At 48.0% G+C, this 23773-nt stretch overlaps 2 protein-coding genes across 2 annotated transcripts; both read right to left on the bottom strand.

The window, feature by feature from the left end:
* Nucleotides 1–1786: 1786 nt before the first annotated feature.
* Nucleotides 1787–10469, bottom strand: IL4 (interleukin 4). The gene is made up of 4 exons (XM_060091926.1): nt 10335–10469; nt 10015–10062; nt 4567–4692; nt 1787–1879 (listed from the first exon to the last, which is right to left on the bottom strand). Exons 1-4 carry the CDS (start codon nt 10467–10469, stop codon nt 1787–1789), a joined length of 402 nt encoding a protein of 133 aa, XP_059947909.1.
* An 11018-nt stretch (nt 10470–21487) lies between these two features.
* IL13 (interleukin 13) lies at nt 21488–23542 on the bottom strand. The gene is made up of 4 exons (XM_060091925.1): nt 23411–23542; nt 22284–22337; nt 21943–22047; nt 21488–21592 (listed from the first exon to the last, which is right to left on the bottom strand). Exons 1-4 carry the CDS (start codon nt 23540–23542, stop codon nt 21488–21490), a joined length of 396 nt encoding a protein of 131 aa, XP_059947908.1.
* Between the last annotated feature and the right edge of the window lie 231 nt (nt 23543–23773).

The raw sequence follows: 23773 nt of genomic DNA, 5'->3' as shown, positions 1-23773 counted from the left end.
CCATTATTGACTATCTCATGTCAAAACATTTTCCTTGCTCCCAAAAGAAACCCTATGTCTATTAGCAGTCACTCCCTCTTCCTTCATCCCCGCAGCCCCTAGCAACCAATATTCTACCTTTTGCCTCTATGGATTTGCCTTTTCTGGGCATTTCATATAAATAGAATCATGCCATATATGACCTTTGTATCTGGCTTCCTTGATTTAGCATAGTGTCCCAAGGTTCATCCATACTGTAGCATGTGTCAGTACTTTTCTTTTTATTGTCAAATAATATTTCATTGTATGGCTATACCACGTTTTGTTTATCCATTCATCAGTTGATTGACATCTGGGTTGTCTCTACTTTTTTGCTATAAATGAATAATGCTGCTATGATCATTTGTGTAGAGGTTTTTGTGTGGACATATGTTTTCAGTTCTCTTGGTGTAGATACCTAGGATTAGAATTACTGGATCATATAGTAACTATGTTTAATCTTTTGAGGAACTACCCCACTGTTTTCCAAAATGGCTACCATTTTCCAATCATACCAGCAATGTGTGACAGTTCTAGTTTTTCCACATCTTCACCAACATTTGTTATTGTCTGTCTTTTTAATTTTAGTACTTTAACTTTTAAAAACATTTTATCACTTATGCACATGGTCACACTCACAGACTTTAAATGGAAAGCCAAAAATCTCCTGCCCTGCTTTCACTGTTTCTTATTCCAAGTCCCATTCCCAACAGTCCACCCTCCCTTTTTTGTTTTTAGTTTTTCTGGTGGTTACCATTATAATTCCAAAGATTTCTTGATTTACTTACTATTGGTTTTACTTTATTGGTTTTTTCACTTTTTATTATAAAAACTTTCAAACACGTGTAAAAGCAGAGTAATCAACCGTCATGTACCCATCCCCAACTACAACATTCATCAATTCATGACCACCTTGCCAACTATTTTTTTTATCAACTTTAGATATTTTGTATTGATTTCCCCATTGAAAAGTGAGAGTTTACCTTATTTATACTGCCCATTCCAAATTTTTTATAGTAAGTTAGTTTTAGATCTTCTGTCACGTTTCCAAGTTTGAATAAATACTTAAGTCTCTTGTTCTTGTTCCATCAACCTTAGACAGTGTTGGTGCCCCACCTCTCTCTCTTTCCTTTTGCTTTTACCTCTCAATCATTTTGAGCTACTCCTTTTCTGTTGTCAGTTTGACAGCATTTAGTCTGTTCTGTAACCATAATTAAGTCTTCCATGCTTTGTCTATTGGTTGGTTCGAAGGCTTGAGAATCAAAAGAATTTACATTATTAGGATATTAAGTATTGTTCACTGCAGTGCCAGGTAGTGTGCTAGAATTATTTCCCCACCGTGGACTCAATATAGCAACCCTTGTGCCAATGGGAAAAGAATGTTCTAAGCATCCAGTTGACACTTTTTAAATTCAGAATTAACTTGATAGTCAGTGGGACTTAGGGACCCACTCTGCAAGCTCTTTTAATTATCATTTACATCTTGTGTGGCCTTGTATACTTTAATCATTTCATGCATTATGTCTCCAATGAGAGAGGGAACTCCTTGAGAGGGAAGTGGTCTTTCCTTTTTAATTCCCACACCAATTTTAGTCTCTCAGTAAATTAAACTGGTTTTCCCAAAAGTAGGCAAGTAAATATAGTCTGTGCCATTAAAATGACATCATGCTGTCAGATTCTGCATATACTTTATTTTATGATGAGTTATAAATATATAAATATTTTAAAAATAAGGCTATTAAAAACTCATAAATTAAAATATTCAGCTTCAACACTTTGAGTATTTCTCCTTCATAATCGTCTTTAGCCTTTCCAAGAAGTCTTTCAACGTACTCTTCTTGGCTTCATTCACAGAACAGGTCTACAAAAGAAACATTTCATTAGTTTGCATTGCTAAGTATTTGAGTCTTGCTCATGCCTGTCTACCTGGGTCAAGCCTATGCTGCCACTTGCCACCTGAACAGTGATCAAACCAGGGCCTCCAGTCTGGCTTGACTCTGCCACTAGGCCAACAGGGTTTGCCTGTTTTTGGTGCATGCTACTTACACTCCTAGAAATGGCCACTGTACCATCACTAACTGTCTGCCTTCAGGGTGTGGCCATCCCTGGAGACGTGTGTCACAGCTAGGTTCTGCTCAGGGGCGTAACATGAAGGTGGAGGCTCAGACCTGCCTGCTGCCATCTTGAGCCCGTGGCCATCTGGACTGCTGAGAGAGAGATTCAGTCCATTTGCCCCCCTGCCCATTAACCAGAAACATCATAGCTTGGCAGCCCTTTAGGTGGAAAGGATTCCTGGTACCTACCACCAGGCCACCTCTTCAGTTGGAATCTCAGCTCTACCAAATTATTAATTGCATTGCTTAGGACAAACTACTTCGTTTATAAAAGCTTCAGTCTCCTCCTTTGTAAAAGGGGAACAATAGCGCCTACTTCCTAAGATAATTAAGAGGCTCAAAAGAGACAGTGTAGTGTCATCTCCCTGTTCTATTACCTTGTAAAGAAGGCATGGGGGAGGGGGATGAATGTCCCCAGTTCCTCTACTTGGCGTTAGATAACATCCACTCTTGACTCTGCCTCTTTCGTACCATCAGTTCTCCCCTCTTACTGGATCATTCCCACTGGTATACTGACATGCTCCGTATAGACCTCACCTTAAAAGAACTTCCTTCACGCCATACCTGCCCTTCAGCTATTGTTCTGTTTCTCTGCGACGTTATAGAAAAGCACCTCGAAGGAGTTTTTATACTCGGTGCCCCTTTCTTTTCACTCCTCCCCAGCCCCATTCTCTATGGAATCCACTCTAGTCATGCTTTCATCCCGAATCTCCATTTATATCAGCATCACCGGTAACCTCCCTCATGACAAATCCAGTGGCCATTCTCAGTGTTCATCATTCTTGACCTTTTAGTACATTTGACACAGTTGATCACTCCCTTCTTCTTAAAAGTTTCTTCATTTGCCTTCTGGGGTGCCACGCATTCTTTGACTTCTCCTACTTCACTGGTTACTTCTCAGTCTCTTTTGCTGGACCCTCCTCTTCCTGACCTCTATATGTTAGAGTGCCTCTGGGCTCAGTCCTTGGATTTTGTTCTTTCTTTATGTAACTTTATTTTTTTTTAAAAAAGCCTCCCTGCTTTTTTTTTTTTTTTTTTTTGGCTGCGTTGGGGCTGCGTTGGTTCTTCGTTGCTACACGTGGGCTTTCTCTAGTTGTGGTGAGCAGGGGCTACTCTTCCTCGCGGTGCGCGGGCTTCTCATTACCGCGTCTTCTCTTGTTGCGGAGCACAGGCTCTAGGCATGTGGGCTTTAGTAGCTGTGGCTTGCTCTAGAGTGCAGGCTCAGTAGTTGTGGCACACAGGCTTAGTTGCTCCGTGGCATGTGGAATCTTCCCGGACCAGGGCTCGAACCCGTGTCCCCTGCATTGGCAGGCGGATTCCCAACCACTGCGCCACCAGAGAAGTCCAGGCCTGTGGCTTTAAACAACATCTTTCTAAGAACTCTTCACTTAATATCACAAGTTCTGATATCTCCCTTAAGCTTCAGACTTTTTCAACAGTCTTATCAACATCTTCACTTGACTATTCAGTAGGTACCTCAGACTTATTATGTATAAAATTCAACTCCTGACCTTAAGCTCAGCCTCCAGCCCTGATCACCCCTGGTCTTTCATATCTGATAACAGCACCAACCATTCCCCAAGGAGCCCAGGCTAGGAACCAGGAGGCCACGTTTTACTCTTTCCCTCACCCCCACAACAGATGTGTCAGCAAGTCCTTCTGGCTCTATTTTTGGTTATATCCCAAATCTAACAATGTCTGCCGCTTCCACCCTGTCACACCCACCATCATCTCCAGGCTGGAATACTGTGGTAGCCTCTCAACAGGCCATCTTACTTCTATGCTTACCCTTACTCAGTCTATTTACTGCACAGTAGCCAGAATGATCATTTTAAAAATTACATAAATCAGATCGTGGTCTCTGCCTTGCTTAAAACCCTGTGGGAGTTTCCCACCATGCTTGGGGCAGAATCCATAGGCCCTGTGTGATCTCCTATTAAAATCCTCCTCCCTCACTCTGATCCAGGCCCTCCTGTTGATCTTTGAACACATGAAGCTCATTTCTACCTTAGGGCCTTTGCACAGCTGTTCCCTCTGCCTGGAATGTTCCTTCCAAATTAGTAACATGGCCGGCTCTGTCACTTAATTCAAATATCTGCTCAGATGATGTCACCAACTACTAAATCAGCCCTCTCCCTCATGACCCCTGTATGTTCTTTATTTCTGTATTTTTCTTCATGGCACTTATCACTACTGGAATCATATGCTTGTTTGCTTTTCTCACTCACCCATTACAACATTCTGTAAGCGCAAGAACTGTATCCCCAGTGCCTAGAACAGTACCTGTAAGCAACACGCATGGAGCCTCAACAAATATTTGTCGAATGAATGAATGGGTTGATTAACCAAGGGTACTACTATTCATAAGGAGAAATATCTTAGAAGTAAGGCTGCCATCCATTGGAAGGCAAGCTCTTGGCATAATGCAGCTTACCATGTTTGCCATGCTGCTGAGGTTCCTGTGAAGTCCACTCAGGGGTTTGTTCAAGCACTTGTGGTATCTGTAGATATGCCGAAGCACAGTCGCGGCCCTGCAGAAAGTTTCCTTCTCGGTTGTGTTCTAGAAAGAGAAATTCCACAGGTAGCCACTGCTAGCTTGATTTTGAACATTGGAGAGAGATGTTTCCTTCTGGTTTCTTCTTTCCAGAAGGACAAGTGGAGGTGAATTTGCTCAACTGTGGATCAGGTATTCAAGTATTCCTGCCACGTGAATGGAGGCTGCTCGTCACAGTAAACAACCTCTTCCAGTTACTTGCAAATGCAGCAGCCTTTTCCTGAAACCTCCCAATTTCTTTTCCCTTGGAGGGTTTTGCTGAAGGGGTACCTGAATCAAGTCACTCAACTAAGTAAATGGGAGAGTGGGGATTTGCATGCAGGGCCATCTGTCTACAACCCATGTCTGTTTCTTTACCCCATGCAAGCTCTTTTTTCTGTGGATGCAGTTGTATGTACATCAGCTCGTAATCAGAGTCTGCTCTGTCTTATTCCCGTAATTTATAGTTTTTGAATCCAGGTTCCCTGGAAATCCCACGTTTGTTGAATAAATGAATGCCCATCCTTTGACCTAGACAGTGCCACTTTGACCAGCACTCCATTTAACCCTCCCCATGGGAAGTAGCAGTGTGAGGAGATAAGACATGTCCCCACATAGCTAGAGGTGAGTGCCAGGATCAGAGCTAGGTGCCCCAGGAGTGTGACCTGGGGACATGAGGGGCAGCTTCAGAGAAAGGGTGCAGGGCCTTGGACAGAGTTTCTGTTAGGGGCTTCTAGCCTCGAATGTGCAGGGTCAGAACCTCCTTGGAATGCTGGCAGCCCTGGTGTGAGTCTGGACACATGGCTCTTCCTGGGGACCTTTGAGCCTCAGAAGAGGGCTTGTACAAGTGGGGAACCAGCTCTTTTTGAGAACCTGGGAGAGAGAATGTGTCTCAGCCTGGTCAGGCCTGGTGTGTCCTCTCTCTCTCCACTGAAGAACAAAGGCCCAGAGCCTGGAGGGTGTCTTAGCTTGAGCCCAATCCAGCTCAGATAAACCTGTCTCCAGCCTCTGCCAGGACCTGCTCTTGTTCCTTGCCACTCAAAATATGGCCCATGAAGCAGCAGCGTGGGCGTCACCTGGGAACTTGTTAGAAATGCAGAATCTCAGGCCTCCCTCTGGACCCACTGAGTCACAATGTGCATTAACAGGATCTCCAGGGGATTTATATGAAAAGCACTGTCCAAGCAGCTTTTTAGGTTCTTCCGTATTTTTTCTGATTACCAAACTTTTTACTATAAAATTAATATACAGGGGGCTTCCCTGGCGCAGTGGTTGAGAGTCCGCCTGCCGATGCAGGGGACACGGGTTCGTGCCCCGGTCTGGGAAGATCCCACATGCCGCGGAGCGGCTGGGCCCGTGAGCCATGGCCGCTGAGCCTGCGCGTCCGGAGCCTGTGCTCCGCAACGGGAGAGGCCACAGCAGTGAGAGGCCCGCATACCACAAAAAAAAAAAGTAATATACATTCAACAAAAGTGAATTCACTCATTATCCCACTAGCCAGAGAGAACTACTGTTAAGATTTTGGTAACTATCTCTCCAGATTTTTTTAATACTTTTTTTTTTTTGCCATAGGGACCAGCTATTGATACTCTTTTATAACCTTTTTACACTTAACATATAGTACTAGCAATTTCTTAAATCGTTCAGTAATATTTAAGAACATGTGATTGAGAGCTGTGTAGGAACCTAGGGCATATTTGTGCCATAGTTGATCAATCCTCTATCACTGCAGTTTTTTGCTTCTGTGAATAAGGTGGCAGCAAGTCATCTGTATAAATCTTGGTGTTCATCTCTTACTTCTTTAGGCTAAATTCTAGAAGTGCAGTTCATATTTTAGGGTTTTTCCAGGAAGATCTTGACCCAGACCGAGGCGCCAGAATCCTAGACTACGAAAGCTTCCCCTTTCCGCTGTGGAGCTTGATGGCTCATGGGCAGGGCCTTTGGAAGGACATGTATGTACTTAATGAAGTACATGTCCTTCCAAAGGGCATATACTCTGGCTGGAAATTTAAGAGCAGCACCAGTATCTCTGGGCTCTGGGAGTCAAGAAACCTCCCATAAATCACCATACCTCTGGGGGGGCTTTGTGGGTGAGCAGAGGTGGGGAGGCCAAGGTGAAGGCAGGCACTAGCTGAATATGCAGATGGAGGCAGATGCCTATGTTGCTGGAGAGAGAACAATGAGGTTCAAGAATGCCAAAAGGAGAAGAGATCCTTTGCTTATTTTTCCATCAAAATTTGATGAGCCTTTTCTAAAACGTTGGCTAGGAGCTTAGAAATTATACTGTCTCAGTTTTGAGTATGTAGCCATTTAAGGTAGGAAAACACCCTCTAAAGATATTTTTCGGGGACTTCCCTGGCAGTCCAGCGGTTAAGACTTTGCCTTCCAGTGCAGGTGGTGCGGGTTCGACCTGTGGTCAGGGAGCTAAGATCCCACATGCCTTGCAGCCAAAGAACCAAAACATAAAACAGAAGCAATATTGTAACAAATTCAATAAAGACTTTAAAAATGGCCCACATGAAAAAATCTTTAAAAATAACTAAAAGATATTTTTCAAAAGGCTTTCTAAAGGTGATTAGGGTAAGTATAGAAAAGAGTTTGAATCAAATGGAAAACTTTTAAAAGAAGGAATTCTAAAGGCAGTTTTAGTTAAAGACCTTAATGTTTTAGTTCCATTGGCATTGTGGCAACAGGATGACACTCTGACCACCCACTTTTTCGACTGCTTGTCTAGCTTTCGCTGCCTGAGTGTGTCTTGCTTAGCTTAGCACACTTTGAGGAGCCGTGCGGACTCTGCAGTTCAGAACTGCTCAGGAAAGAGGCTCAAAAGGGAGGCCTGGTCTCCTGCCAGAAAGAAGCCCACCCCTCATGGGAATACAGCAATGGTGGCACACCATTTGGGAGACTTCTTCTGTGCAGGGATTCTGCTAGAGTTCTAATGGGTCTTGACTAGCTTCATTTAAGGACATACAGATGCATCCTATATGTATTGTATTCATTATCTCCACTTATGCCCAAATTTAGTCAGCAAATGTGATGTATGAAAAAATCCTCTACTTTCGCTTTTTAAAAAAAGATTTGAGGGTTGGCATAGAGCTCTCTGAAAAATTATGGACTTTTGCTCCCTTTGTTAGTAGGAAATACCTCCAACTAATGGTCCACCAAGAAGTCCTTCCTAGGCCAGCCAGCTTGCTTGCTTTCCACCTTTCTCTTCCTCAGACTACCTAACTTCAGAGACACTCGGGAGGCATTGCATGTGGAACCCAGGATTTAGATCAGCACATTCTTCCAGCATTTGCCAAGAGCAAGATGCCACCCAATTTGGGCATAATGGAACTCTGGATCCCCAAAAGCACTAAAATGAATATGCTGGATTTTGGAAAGATGTTCTTCTTGAGAACACAAAGAAGTAACTTTTCCTCCCACATAGCATCTTTGTGGGTTTTTTAAATAACAACCTTTCTTTGTTCTGAAGTATCTTAATAGATAAGTAAGCAGTGCTGAGTCTTTGAGGAAAAGAGAAGAATGGAAAAATGAGCTTGTTAATCCAGGAGGAATAGAAGCAGTTCGGGAGAAGGCGTGAGATAGGTTAGAGTGAAGGAAGGCAGCGGGGACTAGCCTGCACCTGGGCCGGGGTGAGGGCTGGCTGGGTCTTCTAGAGCAGCCCAGGGTGGGGTCGCCCTGGGCTCGCAGTCATGGATTGTTTGATCATTTCCTAACGCTGGCCCCTTTCTTAGAATGATTGCTTCTCTACAACCAGTTTTTGCCTTTAATCAAGAGTTATATCATACAATAACATTTTCCACTAACTCAAGAGTTGGATTCCAACCAACTTTCAAAATTGCTTTCAAATCTTCAGATGTAGAAACTGAGGCACAAAGAGGTGTGGAGACTTGCCAAAGGCCACACAGTTAGTTAATGGCAGAACTGGGGCTAAAGCCACAGACTGTCTCACTTCCAAACCCTTGGCACTTCTGCTGGGGCCCTGCCCTTGGCTTTGGTTGCACCCTCCCAGCAGTGCAGCCAACCTCTGGAGAGCCCAGAGCACAGCTCAGTGGACTCTTGGCTATTTTATTTCTATATATATACAATATTAATATATGAGATATATAAAGTATTAATACATTATATATAATATACAAATTTATATATATATAAAATCTCCAAGTCCTTCCAACCTGCTGATGGACAGATACAGTCTGATATGGGATGAGATTCTGAAGGATAAAATTATATAATATGTATTATGTAATATTATGTATTGTACGTTTATATTATATACTATTATATAATTACATTACAGTATTATATATCATTGTATATCAGACTCCTGGAATAATCTTTAATAAAGTGAGATAGTCCAGATAAAGGCCTGAAGACCAGCTTTGCTCACGAGCAGGACAGGCCTGCCCTGTGGCCTGGATGCTGGGGTGTGGCCCTGCCCAACACATAGGGCTTCACTCCTGGCCAAGTTACCCTCTAGTACATGTGGAAAGCAGGTGGTTAGGAGACCACTGGTAAATTGAAGCTTTGGGTTTTTCATTCTCAGTCGTGTGTTTCCATGAAAACAGGAACTGATGTGCAGAAAGCTATTGATATGGCTGTAGTCATGTGTTTGTCAGAGAAAAATGCACTATCAGCTGTCAAATCTATCTCCTCCCACTGCAGATCGGGGAGTGGGGGTGAGATGCAGCAGGAGGAGGAAAGGTGAGATGCTCTGGCAGGAGTAGCTGGAGGCAGGGATATGTCGGCCCCTGTCCAGCAGGACGGTTCTGGACAGGCCCGAGGGGAGTTGGCAGGACAGAGCAAGATGAGGGTCTCTGGACAGCCATGCCCGGAGCCAGTGGGCTGTTAGGTGACCAGGCTGCGGAAGAGGAGGGGCTCTGTCGATACCTTTTCTGTTGCCATAGGAAGTCTCTTAGACAAAATGAAAGCTCTCTCAATCTGTAATCTCAATATCTGTTTTTGTGAGAATATTTGGTTTTTCAGAAATGTATGGGCCAGAAAAATTCTCTCCTTCAACAGCATTTATTGAGTGCCTCCTATATTCCAGGTACTCGACCTGGGTTGGGTAAATCCTAAAGAGCTTTTTCCTGGACTGGGATCTGAATTATGACTACAAAACCCAAGCTTTCTATTATACATCTTCTAAATCAAGTGAAACCAGAAACACCAAAATGTATTTGAGAGTAAAGATCAGAATTCTCAGTCTTTGAAAACGTTTCACCCATTATAGTTAATTTGGGCCTGTTCCCTTTACGTTAAAAAAAATTTCTTGTTCGAACACTTGTGGATGGCTCTCCTCCCCAAGTCACCCATCTGCCAAAGCAGACCCGGGACAGCTCTTACCTTTGGGGTGGCAAAGACGTCTTCTACAGGCAGCTCCATGCACGAGTTCTTGGCCCAGGCAGGAACGAGAGAGCAAGAGACAGAGTTACCTCCAACTGCACAGGGTAAGCCTTGCTGAGCAGCTCTGACTCCCTCAAACTGAGAAAACTTCCTGTGGTCCCTCGGGGGAAAAAAGTGCCAGGAGAAAAGTCTCCACACTGCTCCCCATCCTATCACCAACTACCAACTCTCTAGAAGCTGTTATGTTCTTTTCACAGTCTAAGAAATATGCACAACATCACCAGAACATCTGGAGAGATGGTGCCAGATAGCTTACTCACCTTTCTTGCTGTGAGGATGTTCAGCGTTTTGATGATCTCTTTTAAGGTAATATCGCCCTTGTGTCCATGGACGAAGTTGCTGGTACATGCCAGTAAGCAGACTAGCATTGGGATCAGTTGGGAGGTGAGACCCATTAATAGATCTCTATTTGCACTGACAATGTGAGACAATCAGTTTACTGGGAGAAGCTAACAATGCAATTCTGACAAAGATATCTCTATATATAGATTTAAAATTGCTGAAACTGAGGGAAAATGTTTACATTGGAAATTTTCATTACACCAGGTTGTCAGTCATGTGGGACCAATCAGCACCTCTCTTCCAGGAGAAAAAATGCCTCACAAAAACAGGTAAAATGTTCCTGTGAAATCAGACCAGTAGGAAAATGAAACCTTTTTTTTAAAAAATTAACTACAAAGTATCAGCATAGGAAATTACACCATAATTTGCTCTTTAGGTTAGTCTTATCAGCTTGGGGTTGCTGCTGGCTTTTTGCTTTGCATAGAAAGAGGAGGCCACAGGTGTCCGAATTTGTTTCAGTGCAGCCCTCCTGGGGAAAGATAGAGTAATATCAAGAAAGTTTGACTTGATTAGTATTTCAACCTGGCTTCTTCCAAGTATGGGTGGCATCTGGGAAACTCTCCTTTTGTGGAAAAGCTGATCTAGGGTTCTTTCTCTGGGTAGAAGGAAAGTAATAGGCACAGATTCTCTCCTGTCCTAGCACTCAGGCATGCCGTTCTTCCAAATTTAGGATTTTGGCCAAGGACTTGTAATATGAGGTGGGGCTTAGTTAGGGTCACATCAGGTCCATAGGTCTTTAACAATAAGGAGGCTCTAGGCAAAGTATGCCTATCCTGAGTTTTCAGGAATGACCACTTTGAGGGACTTCCCCTGGCGGTCCAGTGATTAAGACTCAGCACTTCCACTGCAGGGGGCGAGGGTTCGATCCCTGGTCAGGGAACTATGATCCCACGTGCCTTGTGGCAAAATAAATAAATAAAAGATGAAAGAGTAATTAAAAAAAAAAGGAATGACCACTTTGAAAATGGAATTTAAATACAACCTTAGCTAATTAGGGGAAAAGAGCCATAATTTCACAGATTTACCAGTCAGTTGTCCTGATCAAGTTGCCACCACTTGCCCTGGTGCTTCAGTCTAATCTCTATGGACCTGGTGAGGCGCTGCACGCCCCATTGTTCACTCAGATGCCTGCGCCCCAGTATGCAACTGCTTATTCCTCCCTGAGCCTCTCCTCTTTCCTCTCCACTTCCCTTCTCATGGTTTCTGACCTTCCTCTCCCTACTGATTTCCTCTGGAAGGTCACACAGAAAAGATGACGGCTAAGGTCCTTCCTACGTTTTGGCTCTTATTGCAGTGATTTGTACTCCGTGAAAGAAAGGATCTGGATAGTTGTATCAAAAAGGTCCTTGGACCATATTTAGGATCCTTCCGTTGGGACTGTGCAGGGGATTTGCCGGACTCAGTGCAGTGACTTCTGATACCAACTGTGTGGAGTTGGGCCAAACCTCCCAGGTTAAGGGCACAGCCTCCACAAGACTGCCCTCACTTCATACACTGGCTGAAAATTTGGGAGTCCCCAGTCCACCTTCACTTCTGGCCAACTGGCTACCAGTTTGAGCTCCCACTATCCTCTCAGGTTCAGTAATTTGCTAGAATGACTCACGGAACTCAGGGAAACACTATACCTAAGGTTATAGCTTTATTACAGCAAAAGGATACAAATCAGACCCAGCCAAAAGAAGAGACACAGCGGGTGAGGTCTAGGAGGGTCCCAGGCATGAAGCCTCCTCTGTCTTCTCTCCCTGGAGTCACAACATGTTGCTTCCCCAGCACCTTGATGTGTGACTACACATAGAGCATGCCAACCAGGACAGCTCATTGGAGCTTTGGTGTCCAGTTTTACTGGGGTGTCATTCAGTAGGCATAACTGATTGAATCCTTGGCCACTTGATTGACCTCATCCTCCAGCCCCCTCCCTGGAGGTCGGGCTGATATCACAACAGCTTAATGGTGTGACCAGTCTCCACCTTGAGTGGCCTCATTAGCATAAACTATTAGGTCCTGCCACAAATAGCAAAGATACTCCTATAACTTGGAAAATCCCGAGGATTTAGGGGCTACCTCCCAGGAACTGGTGACAAAGACCTGTCAAATTCTTTGTTTAAGGGGTTTGGAGGTTACCTCCCAAGAGCCAGGACAAAGATCAGACCTCTCTGGGTAAGTTAATTCTTTTTTTTTTTAATAGCTATTTCTTTTTTCCCCCAGTTTTATTGAGATATAACTGACATACAGCACTGTATGTTTAAGGTGTACAGCATAATGATTTATCTTATATATCGTGAAATGATTACCATAAGTTCAGTTAATATCCATCATCTCATATAGATACAACAACAAAAAAAAGAAAAAAATGTTTTTCCTTGTGATGAGAACTCTTAGGATTTACTCTCTCAACAACTTTCAAATACACCACACTGCAGTGTTAGCTACAGTCACCATGCTGTATGTTACATCCCCAATTCTTATTTACAACTGGAAGTTTGTACCTTTTGACTGCCTTCATCCAGTTCCCCCTCCTTCCACCCCCCGCCTTTGGTAACTGCAAATCTGATCCCTTTTCTATGAGTTTTGTTTTTTTAGATTCATATGTGAGATTGTACAGTATTTGTCTATCTGAGTTTTCACTTCAGTTTCTACGTTGTCACAAATGGCAGGATTTCCTTTTTAATGGCTGAATAATATTCCATTGCACATATACCACAAGTTTTTTATCCATTTATCCATGATGGACACTTAGGATGTTTCCATATCTTGGCTATTGTAAATAATGCTGCTATGAACATGGGAGTGCAGATATCTCTTTGAGTTAGTGGTTTTGTTTCCTTTGGGTATATTCCCGGAAGTGAAATTGCTGGTTTGTATGGTAGTTCTATCTTTTAATTTTTTGAGGAAGCTCCATAACTGTTTTCCACAGTGGCTGCACCAATTTACATTCCCACCAGCAGTGTTCCCTTTTCTCCACATCCTTGCCAACATTCTTGTCTTTTTGATGATAGTTATTCTAACATGTGTGAGGTGATATCTCATTGTGGTTTTGATTTCCATTTCCCTGATGATTAGTGATGTTGAGTACTTTTTCATGAATTTGTTGGCCATTTGTATATCTTATTTGGAAAAATGTCTATACAAGTTCTTGGCCCATTTAAAAATTGGATTATTTGTGTTTTTGCTGGGGTAAGTGTTTTCTTCGCTACACAAATTGGGGGGAATCAATAAGAAAGGGCGGCCTTCCTTCCAGGATAACTAGAGACTTCAAATCCATATTAACTATTATTTGGAGTAAAATGGTGCATAGTCCTTTTTTAAGGAAATGTTCAAGTTACAACGGGAGTAGCCTTGCACATGCGGACACGCGGGACAAGAGTCTGGGGTGCAGAGCACACCTCTCACAGCCTTGAGGGTTGAGGTGGAGCTGGCGAGGGGGAGAGGTCGGCAGAGTCCCAGCCTGCGTGGGAGGCAGTAGAAAAGCGATCTACGTGTTGAACAGTTGTTTTATGAGCCTTTGCTGAGGGCCAAACCCTGGGCTTGGGGTTCTGGGGGCAAAGATGTGAGTCAGAAAAGGAATATAATTGGGGATCCATAGCTCAGAAGCAGAATACAGCTTCTTTTTTGCTTTGTTTCAATGGTTGGATGAGGCCAGGGGAAAAAAAGGATAAACTCTCCAGACTGTCAGGAGTGACCAGAAGGTCCCCACCCTTCCTGCAGGGCAACACCATGGCAGCTGTGCGTGTGGCTGGGTGTTCAGAGGCCAGGAAGGTGGGGACCTGCCTGTCAGGGACGGCAGCCAGCACCCAGCCACATGAGGACAGAGGCGAAGGGGCCTCTCCCAGCCTGCGGGAGTCACGGGCCAGGATGGCGAAGCAGGTGGGGCGGCACTAAAGCGCAGAGGGAGGTTGAAGACTGCTGGGCCCTGGCTGGGTCAGTCAGAGGCTCCCTGAGCCCTGCTCCTCTTCTGTCAGCTGTGCCAGACAACACGCAGCAGAGCCCTTTCCAACTCCTCATGGGCTTCTTCATGAAAAAAGTAATACTTCTCCAAGGGAGTGATACTTAGCAGAGATTGAAATAGATCGGGGACTGGCGGTGGAGGGGGGGAGGTTGGTGCTAGGGCAAGGGGGCAGCAGTGGGAGGCCTAAAGGGGGGAGCTCCCCGAGGAACCAAAGAAAGCCAGTGGGCCTGGGAAGGGAACCAGTTAGAACACTGCGGCTGTTCTGTGAAGGAGGGAGCTGGTGTGGAGTGTAAGGCAGTCAGTGCTGTGGGCCTAGTGTTACTTAGCAGCAATAGAGGGACCTGGAGTCAGTGGGACCTGGCCGTTCTGAATCCCAGCTCTGCCACTTACTGTCTGGGTGACTTGGAAAAGGGTGACCCTGTCCAGGCTTCTGTGTCAAATTAGGCTAATAATAGGGGTGTGGGAAGATGATCGGATGTAATGCGTATAAAGTGTTTGGTGTGCCTGCCAGGTAGGAAGCCCATAAATGCCAACTGTCATTATCACCATTATCATTGTTATCATCATCATCATCATTATTATTAATAGCACTTAGAATTGGCTGAATATGGGGGTGAGGAAGAGGACCCCCAGGTTTGTGGCTTGAGGAACCGCCATTCACAGAGATGGCCTTTGAGGAGGGAAGGAGGTTGGCGGGGGTGGAGCATGAACTGAGGCGCCTGCAGCTCTGAGCTGAGGAGGGTCTGCGTTGTAGACAGAGGACGAGGGGAAGCCAAGGGAACAGTGTGGTCCTGGATGGGAGGACGAGGGAAGAGAGGGAACAGGAAATGACTGCAGCACTGGAAACACAGAAGGAAGGAGAGGAGGCAGGCAGCCAAGAGCCCGAGAGGGGACCCAGGCGTGAGCCTCCGAGGACAAGTGAGTGGTCAGCAGCGTCACATGTTCCTCAGGGTCAGGTGAGATAGGGGCAGAAGGGCTTCTGCTGGGTTTAGTGATGGGAGAAAATCGGTGACATCACTGAGGGGGCTTCTGGCACGCAGTAGGCTCACGAAATGGAAACAGTGGTGTAGGTGCATTTCGGAAGGCCAGCTATGTTGGGGTGCTAGTTGCGAGGGGTGGGGGACCACACACGATCAATAATTATTTTTTAAATGGGACACACTTGAGCACAGGCTTCCTCAACTCTGTAAATGGCAGCTCCATCCTTCAGGGTGCTCACATCATGGTGCAAACCTCCCGTGCCCCACACCCAATCTGCCGCCAAAGCCTCTGCCTGCAGAGTGCAGCCCTGCTCGGAAGCAGGGCAGATGGGGCAGAGATGAGTTGCTAACTGTTGAAGTTGGTCAATGGATACCTGGGAGTTACTAAGACTTATATGGGTAGAAAAATTAAATATATGTTTAGTATTTATATTTATGTATTATATACATATATTTACAATGATTATATATCATATATAATGTTGATGTAAATTATGTATACAAATACGTGTATATTATATAGATGACCCAGATATCTCCAGAATCTGACCACATCCCACCCTCCACTGCCACGTCCACTGTCATTTCCCACCTGGGTTTCCACAGGAGCCTCCTGACTAGTCATTCTGCCCTACCCTTGTCTCCATGGTCTGGTCTTCACACAGCAGCCAGTGTCGCTTCATCACACCTAGAGCTGGAGGAAAGCCCAGTCCTGCCCATCCTCTGCTCAGCCACACGAGTGCTTGCTATTGCTAAGACTTTGACACTCGCTGTCCCCTCTTCCTGGACGTTTCCCTCTGTTGTGTGAACAGCTTTCTCCCCGCTCCTCCCATTTCATCCAGATCTTGGTTCTATCCTGTCTCACCAGAGGGACTTCTCTGACCTCCTCTCACAACATGGCAGCAGCCTCTACCTGCCCCCGACTGCTCCGTTGCCCTCTGCAGCGCTCACTGCCCCCTTGCACACCCTGCATTCTCTTGTTTGTGCATCCTGTCCCCCCACTAGAAGTAATCTTGTTTTTTTCACCATGTGTCCCCAACACCTAGAACAGTGTCTGGCACCTAATAAAGGCCTCAGGAAATCCTTGTTGCATGAATGCATGGAGCTCCATTTCACAGAGGGGCAGCTGAGACTCTGCCTGAGTCGCAACAGGGGAAGTCAAGGGGACAGCTGGGACTTGAAGCCAGGGTGGTTTGGACCCTGAAGTCCTTGCCCCGAGCCCCTGTAGAAGGCAGGGGTAATAGGATTCTGGGCATAGACGCAGGGAGGACCGCCGACATGGAGACGAGGGGACAATGGAAGGAGGGAGCTGAGACAGGCACGGCTGTGGACTTGGGCTTTGCCAAGCAGAGGGTAAAGTAGCTTCTTCTCCTGGAAGAGAGGGAAGCTGGCTGAGGAGTCTGCAGGAGCTGTCCATCTACCCGCAGGGCATCCATGTCTCTTTAGCTTCAGAGCTGGGCTGGCGGCCCACCCTTTCCCATCTCCTGCCCCTCTGATCCCCCTGTCCCCACCTCCAGGCAGGTCAGGCGAGGTAAAGACCCCCAAGAATGGAACGTCTTCTTCTCTCTTCAGAAACACAGGATCTGATTGGCCCAAGGAGGTCCAACCCATGAGGGGAATAGTACAGGACCTCCTGCGTCCCAGGCCCCTACAAAGGCCCACCTCCTCTTCTGAGACAGCTGATCCCAGGGAGCAGTTAGACCTGAGATGAGGGGTCCTGGGCTCGTGCCTCCCAGGTACGCTGCTGGCCCTTCCCAACCCCAGTTTTGATCAGCTCCCTCCTGCCTCATGGACCAGGTGTCAATTCCATGTTCTGTTGCTTTATTTTTTTAAACTAAATTTGTCTTTGTCCCCCAGTGGGAAATGAATGTATGCTCATTATTCATAGAAAATATGGGAAGACAGAGATTAGAAGAAAGAGAAGACAATGAATGAGAAACTGCTTTTCTAGTGAGGTGACTCCTTCTGGCCTAGGCCCCTCTGGTCCACCAGAGGCCATCAGCTTGGGTCTACAGGGATTGCCAGGCCTTCTCACCTTCGTGGGTTTCAGGAAGAGCCCTCGGGCCCCACGCTTGTCCAAGTGATGCAGAGAGCGGAACTGATGAGAGTTGCTATATTTAATTATGGCGTCTGCGTCACTGGCGACCACACAGCAGCATCTGCCCAGGCAGCACGTGGGCTGGGGGTGTTTCTGAACGATGCTTTGAGAGAATCACTTTCCACAAGAGAAGGCACTCAGGAGGGGAAGGGAGAGGGTGCAACAGAAAGTGAGGTCGTAAGTAGAAAATCGCTTCTGGGATTTCAAATGGCTTCGTCATGGGGCCCTCCCTTGCTGCTGAGAAATCAGTTGATCGGGGAAAGTTTGTTGCAAACCCTGTGCTCTGTTGCTTTTGGGTGGAGCTGAGAAATGAGTGAAGATAATGAGGCTTTGTGACTTTTATTTTTCAGAGTAGGAGTGGGCAACGTGTGGGAGGGGTGATACAGCCACCAGTTCTGACACCGGCTTGGACCTCTGGAAAGGCTGGGTGCCTGGCCTGTGTGTCCCAGGCCAGGCTGCCCTGTCTGGATGTGGTCAGCCTAGACTCGTCTGGGTCTTCTAAGACTCCCTTAGAAGGGAGTCAGCTCAAGGGAGGAACAGGATTTGAGTTTGTTCAAACTGACCAGCTAAGTTAAGATCATAAGCAGAAGGCACTGCCCCGTTGATCGTAATGAAAAAGCGATAAGCTGTTGCATTCGATAAACCCCAGCCTTCAAGCTGCTCGGTCACAAGGAAACAAGATGCAGGCCCTTGTCCTCCTGGGTCCTGAGCAGTTCAGACGACCAGCCTCAGAGAAACCCCCGAGGTGACTCGGAGTGTTTTCTGACACCTCATCTGAGCGGCAAACAGAGGTGTTTGGCGCCAAGTTCACTGGAAACCTGTGTGTGTGTCTCACTTCTCACTTGAGCCCCAGCCCCTCTTCCAGTGAAACCTCCTAGGCCTGGGGTTCCCGGTGGGCCAAGGGGCTCCCCACCCGGGGCCCCATGACCAGCATCTCCCTCCCACTCACCAAGCCTTCTGTCTCTTCCTGATGCCCCTTCTCCCTGGGCCCTGTTTGGGGTTTGCCTTGTGCATGAAAGAAGTGAGACCACATGGCTAGAGAAAACTTCCAGCATATACCTGGAGGGGTCAGTCCCCAGGTGGTGATATTCCAAGCCACAAGAGCTGACACATATCTTTTTCTTCCCCTCTCTCTTCCTTATCTCTCATTCCTGACTGGCCCCCTTTCCCACTGCCAGCAACAGCGGCTTGGTTCTGTGGCTCTGTGAGGTCTGTCATCCCTGGAAGGCCCCCAGCCCCCTCCGGCTCACTGCACACGCCCCCGCGACCACAGGCTCCTCTCTAGGGACAGTCTCGGGTGAGGCGGAGGCGCAGGCAGGGAGCTGCGGGTGGCTGAGGATGTGGTGCGCTGCAGACCCCTAGTGGTGGGGTCCAGGCGGCATTGTCGGCACTGTGCCCCCAGCAGCAGGGCCCTCCTGACTATGGCTTGGGAAATCCTAAGGGGTCCTCCCTGAGGCCAACCTCAATTCCAGTCTTTGTTCTTGAGAAATTCACAGGGAATTTCACCGGAAGCCTTTCCATCTTCCTTTTGGACAGACAGACCAATGCCCTGCTTGGGCAGAGAGAACGTGGGTCAAAGGTGATGCTACCAGAGAATGGATAGCTAAGTTTTGTGTTAAAGAAGAAGAAAAATCAATCTTCCATAAATATTCTTCTGACCTTAAAATCCTCGAATCTCTGGATGGAGGAGGATAGCGGAGATCTCACTCCTACCCTCACCCCTGACATTTGAGCTTCCCACCTTCCCAGGGTAGAACACCCTTCTCCAGACCCCCCCTGTTTAAAGACTTCTTTCTGCTGCTAAACTTTGAGTGCATGTGGTGTCTTGGTCACCACTAGCCCAGGCAGCTGGTGCAGTGCAGGCCTCAGGCAGTCCTCAGCAAATGTAGTGGGACTTAACAGGTTCTGAGACCGTCACTTCCCACGCTGGGCAGCCCATGGGACACTCAGCTCCCGTGCCTCCTCCCAGGTCTTCCCTTCCTGGGCTGAGCATCCCCAGATCCCTGCACAGTTGACTGTGGCTTCTTCCCTCACATCTGCCTGGGTGGAAATGAGGGGTTCACTCCATTTGAGAGTGGTCCCTGGAGCAGTCTGCCGCAGTCATCTGCACCCTGGACAGGTCCTGCCGTGGCCTCTGCTGCCTGAATCACACACGGCATGAGCTCTCACTGCTCCTGAGTGGCTGCCTCCACTGACTTGTGAGCATCGCTATAGATGTTCCCACAGGGCTCTGGGCTCCCCCAGGGAGGGTGCCTGCCTCCCACTCAGCATTTGAGGCTGGTCTCTGATGACCCACCGCCCATTGCAAGAGGCATCCTGCCTTCTGAATATTCACAGTGTAAACCGTGGCTAATGGGTGTGCCCATTAGCTGTGGCTTGCTGAGGCTTGCTGCTTTCTGCCCTCCACGTGCTAGCCTTGACTGAAGGAGAAGCAAAAACACCTGCTTGGAAAGGAGCAGTCTGATCAGGGCCCTGTGACCTTGGCTTTCCACCCCAGTCACTCCACAGTCCAGTGGCCACAAGTCACTGGTGCATCTTTGTTCACAGAGGTGGCGAGTGTGCACTTTCTTGTGATGAGAGGTGTCCAGACATTGAATGGGCTGTACCTAGAGAGCAAGTAGTGAGCTCCCCGTCAGGGGAGGTGCCCACACAGGCTGGTGACAGTATTACAAAGGTCGTGCATTCAGGCCAGATGGCATTTGGACAGAGGGAGGCAAGGTGGTTAAGTGTGTGAGCTTTGGAGTTGGAGTGAGTTTGGGGTTCAAATCCTGGCTTTGCTCCATACCAGCTGTGGGACCTTGGGCAAGCCACCTTCTCTTCCCTGAGCTTTCTATGGGTGACACCAGCAGGTGTGTGGGTGGTGCCAGACACAGGCTGGCCACTCATCCAGGGCTGTCGTCATGAGACCACTTCTGAGGTCTCTACCTGCTCCAGACACCTTCCTTGAACCCCGACACCCTGGCCCATGCTTCTTCCACCTCCCTGCAGGTGGTGGTGGGGAACTCCTCCTGGCCAGGTCCCCTCTCCCCAGGCACTGGCTTGCTTTTTTTTCAGCCCAGGTCTTGTACTTCACTCCCCCTCCGCTCCATCCTAGGCCCCCCTCCAACTGCCCTGCCTCCCAAACGCTCCTCAGAGTCTTCAGAACACAGGCCCGCGTCCCCAAATGCCAACATAAGAGGCAAACACCATCAGGTCTCTTGTCACCATCTTTATTTCTGGCTTCCAGCTTGACAAAGTCAATGAAACAACTTATCCAATGACCCCTCCCCACAATCCACACCACATGCCGTGTTCTAGGCTGCTCTCCTATATATTATTAACTCTTTGATAACATATTTTAATACTTAACTTTAAATACAAGGAAAAACAATAAATTACTCGGCTGAGGGCCGAATGCTGGCCGTCAGACAAGAGTGGCTACTCTGGCCCTCTGACCTGTCCCCTGCCCCGGCCCCAGGACCCCAGTGAGGTAGCAGAAGTTTGCATACAGTACTTACTGCCAGGGATTTCTAATGCTCGCTGCTTTAGTGCTGGAGCCCCAAGTCTCCAGGCCCTTGGCTCCAAGTTCTGGCAGTAACAGTCCCTCCCTATCCCCACAGACAAAAACACTTGTTTAAATAACACACAATAATAAATAAGGCCAAGAAGAAATGTGCCTGGGCTGCTCTCTGCCTCAGTTGCCCCCGTGTAAAGCAGGTGGCTCCTCCACTGGCTGTCTGACGAGGGTGGCACCCATTGTAATGCTAGTTTGTTCTGAGGAGGTGGAGGTCAAGTGGGGCAGTGTCCATCCTTGTCCACCCAGCTCAGAGCCCCAGATGGAGGAGGCCCACCAGGCTGAGCCCCGGGCACCAAGGCACAGGGCAGGTGGGATTGGCTGGGCTCAAGGCAGGCAGCACAGGCTCAGGTCTAAGCTAAGGAAATCTTACCCCCCTCCCTAACCCTCTTCCAGTCTCCCCAAGAAATTTTTGACATCTGAAAGAAAAATAAATCTGCAACTTAGATGGTCAGGGTCTGCCTCTGCAAATAATAATGCTAGCTCTTCATGTTTCAGCTGAATTTTCCATAGCGAAAAATGTTCCTTGAATGTTTGAGCAGGTCTTTTAAGAAGTGGGCCACTTCAATTTTGGTGTCTCGGATGTGATCGCTGGAAACCTGCTGCAGGGCAAAGAGGCCAGCATGTTAGTGGAACGCCAGAACCAGGACAATCAGCATCTACCAGGGGCTTTCTGGGGACCGGCTGGTTCAATCCCCACAAAAGCCCCCATGAGGTGAGTACTGTTATTACCCACATTTTACAGATGTGGAACTGAAGCTCATGTAGGAGTCAGGAGCCCTCAGGCCACGTCTTGGAAATCCCAAAGGCACGCCCCTGCTTCTACAGTGGGCCCACCGCTTTGTGGACACATGCCTCAGATGCTCAGCCAGCTTCCCCTGAAGCTCCCAGGGTGAGCCCAGGCCTGGGAGAAGTGGGTGCAGGGTCGGGGGGGGCAGGGGGGCCTTACCCCAGCTGAGGGCTTGTGAAGACAGAGTGCGCTCAGCATCCTCTGGGTCCTTTGGATGGCACTGCAGTTGGAGACGTTGATCAGGGCTTCCAGGGCCGCACAGTACTGTGGGGACGAAAATGTGGGGGGGGTCAGGCAGCACATTCAGTGAGTTTGCAGGAGGGAGGGGGCTGGGAGGCCTGGTGGAGGTGGGTCTGGGTGGTGGGGAGCCTAGATGATGAGGGGTGGAGAGTGGCTCTTGAAGCCTGCCTGGAACCGCCACCCGTGTGAGCAAGGCTCAGAAAAGACGAACAGAGGGCTTCAGCCTCAGCCACCTCCCCCCAGTGCCCAGGGGTCCTCACCATGTTGGCTGTCAGGTTGACACTCCACACCATGCTGCCATTGCACAGGGGTGCCTGAGGGAGCAGAGGACAGTGAGCTGAGTGCTGGCAGGTTCCCAGACCTGCCCAGCCAGCCCAGGCCAAGTCTCCACAGGGATCAGGCCCCACAGGCATCCCCATAGAGCAGGGGCAGGCCTGGGACCTTCAGTGTTCCTGAGCTTCAGTTCCTGCTCTGCACAGCGGGGGAGACCCATTGTACAGGGTCTTGGAGCTGAGAGAGAAAAACTGAGTAACACAGCCAGTGAGGGACAAGCCTTTTGCGAAGCTTGCCATAGCCAGGGCAGGAGGACAGATGACACAGGCCAGTCAATCAGGGGCCTGCAGGGAAGGTCCAGGGCAGCGTCAGGTGAGGGAGGGGGTGACCAGGCCAATCAGATGAGAGGCCGTGTGGGTCTAGTGTGTAAACAGCCCGCCTCCGGAATTGAGGATACCGCAGTTCGGAGCATGGGCCCTCTGGTGTCGTCCAATACTGGTTTAATCTGACTTTCGTCAGTTAACCTCACTGACACTTAGTCAGTAAAATGGGGTATCGTACCTGTCTCTTAAGGTGGTTGGCAGCGATGAAATGAGATGTAAAGCCCCGGCAGTGGGCCTGGTACATTATTAGTGCTCAGAAAGTGTGGGCCATCACCACTGGGGAGAGGAGCTGACTCTACTGATGGATTCTTCCATAAGAATGGGCTTAACTAAGATGCTGTGAATAACGGCCCCATTATCACATTCAAAGCCAACTGGCAAATGCCAAATAGTTCTAGGAGGTTGCCAGCCCTTCTCCGGTCTCCTCTGTTCAGAAACGGCTGAGTAGGAGCTTGCCGTGGCAGGCAGGGCCAGGCCAGGGGAGCAGGTGATCTCTGGGGACTCTGCCACATTCCTTCTTGGGTCCGCCCATATTACTGCATCCCCCACCCCAACCTGGCTCCCCTCCCCCATGGCCAGGCTCATCCCCTAGTCCTTGGGGCTTCTTCCTGACCTACAGGCATCTTAGGACCAGGCCCAGCCTTCATGGCCCAGACCATGACCAGTACCCTTCCTGAGAGTCCCCCACCCCTGCACCCCCAGAGCTAGGACCCTGGCCAACAGGCACTCACCTTCTGGTTCTGGGTGATATTGACCAGCTCTTCAATGAGCTCCTTGAGGGCTGTAGAGGGAGGCACAGGGCCCAGGGAGGCGAAGCCACCAAAGCAGGTGAGAGCAATGACCACAGTCAACCAGAGCGCCATGGAGCCTAGATCCAGCACAGAAGAGTGAGAAGCAGACGCATAGGCTGGCCTAAGCTGAGTATCTTGTGGCCTTGTCCTCTTGTGGCAGCTTTTATAGGCCCAAGTGGTGATGCCTCACACCCTGGTCTCCGCTTTGTCAGGCACTATCTACAAACCACATCTTTACTCATCTTGATTTTACTTTGTGGAAAATCCAGCGTCACATAAAGGAAAGAATTTGATTTCTTCTAG

This window comes from Mesoplodon densirostris, chromosome 3, assembly GCF_025265405.1.
Source record: "Mesoplodon densirostris isolate mMesDen1 chromosome 3, mMesDen1 primary haplotype, whole genome shotgun sequence".
Taxonomy (NCBI): domain Eukaryota; kingdom Metazoa; phylum Chordata; class Mammalia; order Artiodactyla; family Ziphiidae; genus Mesoplodon; species Mesoplodon densirostris.
This window is presented reverse-complemented; position numbering and strand designations above follow the sequence as displayed.

Excerpts from the sequence above, each read along its gene's own strand:
- IL13 (XM_060091925.1), bottom strand. The coding sequence starts at position 23,542 with ATGGCGCTCTGGTTGACTGTGGTCATTGCTCTCACCTGCTTTGGTGGC. Across the intron at positions 22,338-23,410 it reads ATATCACCCAGAACCAGAAG|GCACCCCTGTGCAATGGCAG; the intron begins GTGAGTGCCTGT and ends CTGCTCCCTCAG. Across the intron at positions 22,048-22,283 it reads TCAACCTGACAGCCAACATG|TACTGTGCGGCCCTGGAAGC; the intron begins GTGAGGACCCCT and ends TCGTCCCCACAG.
- IL4 (XM_060091926.1), bottom strand. The coding sequence starts at position 10,469 with ATGGGTCTCACCTCCCAACTGATCCCAATGCTAGTCTGCTTACTGGCA. Across the intron at positions 10,063-10,334 it reads ACATCCTCACAGCAAGAAAG|AACTCGTGCATGGAGCTGCC; the intron begins GTGAGTAAGCTA and ends GCCTGGGCCAAG. Across the intron at positions 4,693-10,014 it reads ACGTCTTTGCCACCCCAAAG|AACACAACCGAGAAGGAAAC; the intron begins GTAAGAGCTGTC and ends TTCTCTTTCTAG.